The 2,698-nt window shown below is 37.8% G+C and overlaps 1 protein-coding gene across 2 annotated transcripts in view; it reads left to right on the top strand.

Moving 5' to 3' along the window:
• Positions 1-2,698, top strand: part of LOC117946550 (terminal nucleotidyltransferase 4A-like) — an 11,103-nt gene that overhangs the window by 1,157 nt on the left and 7,248 nt on the right. For both annotated transcript variants that reach the window (XM_034874778.1, XM_034874777.1), the window contains exons 2-3: positions 170-293; positions 2,569-2,615. In XM_034874778.1, the coding sequence (XP_034730669.1) occupies positions 170-293; positions 2,569-2,615 (171 nt within the window). The remainder of the gene's footprint in view (positions 1-169; positions 294-2,568; positions 2,616-2,698) is intronic.

The raw sequence follows: 2,698 nt of genomic DNA, 5'->3' as shown, positions 1-2,698 counted from the left end.
CCCCCCCCCCCCCCCCTCCATTTCTTCAAACATTGCAACAGTCCGTATATGTCTTGCTAAGCCCAGGCCTAATACTTTCCATAATTGTTCTCATACATCTAGCAATACTGTACATACAATGTTCAGTTCCCTTTCTATGATCTCATGTGTTTCCCTTGGTTTGGTGTAGTCTTCATGAAGAAATCATGGACTTCTTCAACTTCATGTCACCACGACCAGAGGAGGAGGCCATGAGAAGAGATGTTGTGAACAGAATAGAAAGTGTCATCAAGGACTTGTGGCCCACAGCCCGGGTGAGTGACCGACTGTCTGTGGCAGCAGTGTACCCCTCCGGCCTATACAGTGTGTATAACGTGTCTTTTTTTTTTTTTTTTTTGAATTGCTTTTAGTTTTTGAGGTGTACCACAATGCTCTTTCCTTGATGACATGCTAGTCTTTTACCCTATTTTATACCATTTTCCAGACGTGCTTCCAATCTTTCTACTAAGATAAAAATCTCTAAGTTGCAGCTTCCTGCTGGCAAGTGTTAGTGTTTTAGTGGACTACTTTATGTTATGCTAAAACTTATAAAATGTCTGATGTGGTGTTCACTGCCATTTACATACATGAGGGAGACAACATTACTAGGGAACGTTAGTACTGTCATTTATTTAGTTTCACATTCCATGCTTCTATTGAGCCAACCTATTCATCCAAACAATAGCGCAGCTTTCATTACATGGCCTTTTTTTGTCTTTTTTAAATTTTGTTTTCAGAATTTATGTCAACATTTATAAATGAGGCTTCTAACTATGCGGTATGGTCCCCTATATTACCATTGAATTCAATCACCACTTCTGACACGCTGTCTAATCGGACAGCCAGCATTAAGGATTTAGAAAGAATGGGGTGCATTGGAGGGCAATTGTTAAAATGCCAGGTGTACCTGATAAAATGGCACTTTATTTTTTAATAAATTGTTCTCCCGTTTCTGTCAACACATTGAGCCACTACTGGCCAAGGAACATGATGTACAGATCCATTTCAATAAACAGTGCTTTAAAAATGCATGATGCAGTATTTATAAAACAAGATAGATTTTACTAATGACCTCTGGGTTTACATGTGCTGTATCAGATTTTTAACCCCTTATGAACCGGAGTGTACCCAGCCAACACACACAGGCTTTTACTGCTTTGGCCCCCACCCAGGACTCACATTTTACTGTAAAAGGTGTCAGTAAATTAAACTTCATGAAAACTTCTATTAACATTTTCTTTAATTTGCAGGCTTTTTCATAATGTAACCTTGGTTTTTAATACAGCATTTAGTTCTTTTATTGCTTTGTAAATTGCTTCGCAAAGCTCCTATGTGCTCTTCAAATTAATGTTATTGTCTTATATAGACAGCAGGCAGTGTGCCTGAAGGTTTACTGCCTTTCACATTTTCGTTTGGCCCTACGTTGGCAGTCAACAGTCAACACACTGCACATCCAATCAGTTGGCCAGATGTAGTCATTATTCAAGTCACTTTCCTTCCCACAGTAACATTAGGTGTTAGACAACGTGTACTTTGTAACAAATAGCATTTGTTTGGTAATAGACAAACATTTTGAGCTAGATATAGCCCAGAGAAGACCCACTGGGACCAACTTTTCCCCAAAGATCAATTTGCATTTCATATTAAAGTGGACAAGACGCCACAGTCAGTAATAATATCAAATGCCACCATACAGAAATGGCACTGCCCACGTTCTACAGAGTTGTGTGTGTGTGTGTGTCATAACATTAGGCTTTTCTCAGCATTTTAGAGACTTCAAAAAAACAAACATGCACAGTTTAAAGTTTTATAAAAAGACCAAACTGTTTACAGTGCCGGCCAGCGGCATAGCTAACCTACAAGTCTTACAAGAAGCATAACGTGAAAGGACTACTGAACACTTAAACTATTTTAGCTACATTATTTTCTCCTGACTGTTGCTTTGTTATGAGAAAGCCTAAACACACACATGCACACACACACACACACCAGGCAGTAAATGTGGGAGTGTTATTATTAGTATTATTATTATTTTTTTTAGGCAACTATGTATAAGTGGTGTTTCTGCTGGTAACGTTCTGCTGTGGCACTTAACACAGCAAAAAAACACACACAAAAGAAATGGCAGTAACTAACTGGAAACTTAAATTCTTACAAGAACTGCAAGGAGAAGAAGACGGTTTGTTTGAGAACCTGGACGCGGGCATGACGTGATCATGATCAATTATTGTAATTTAATGTTTAACAATGTTAAATTAAAAGTTCCAATCCTCCCTTTTTTTTTTGTCTCTATCCGTCCCATCTAGTTAATTATCAATATGTAAACTCAGATTGCACATCCTATTGTAAATTGCCTAGAAGGTTCAATGTACAGTGGCGGTAATGGCAGTTACCTTATGTAACTTACTCTATTGCTGACTGGATTGGATTCTCTCCGGGGAGAGGGCTCTGTCAGGATTGAGTGGAAATACACACAGCTAGGACATTAACTATAACATTTAATAATGGTTAGAGTAAAGTTTTGTATTAATGTGTCATGTACTTTTGCAGGTGGAGATATTTGGCAGCTTCAGCACAGGACTTTATCTTCCAACAAGGTAATATTTGAGTATTTTTCTTGTACAGTCTGACCTTCTTTCTCTCTTTATATATATATATATATTAGGTATATATATATATA

This window comes from Etheostoma cragini, chromosome 6 (genome assembly GCF_013103735.1).
Source record: "Etheostoma cragini isolate CJK2018 chromosome 6, CSU_Ecrag_1.0, whole genome shotgun sequence".
Taxonomy (NCBI): domain Eukaryota; kingdom Metazoa; phylum Chordata; class Actinopteri; order Perciformes; family Percidae; genus Etheostoma; species Etheostoma cragini.
The sequence above is the reverse complement of the archived record's forward strand: the minus strand, read 5'-3'. Positions and strand labels throughout refer to the sequence as shown.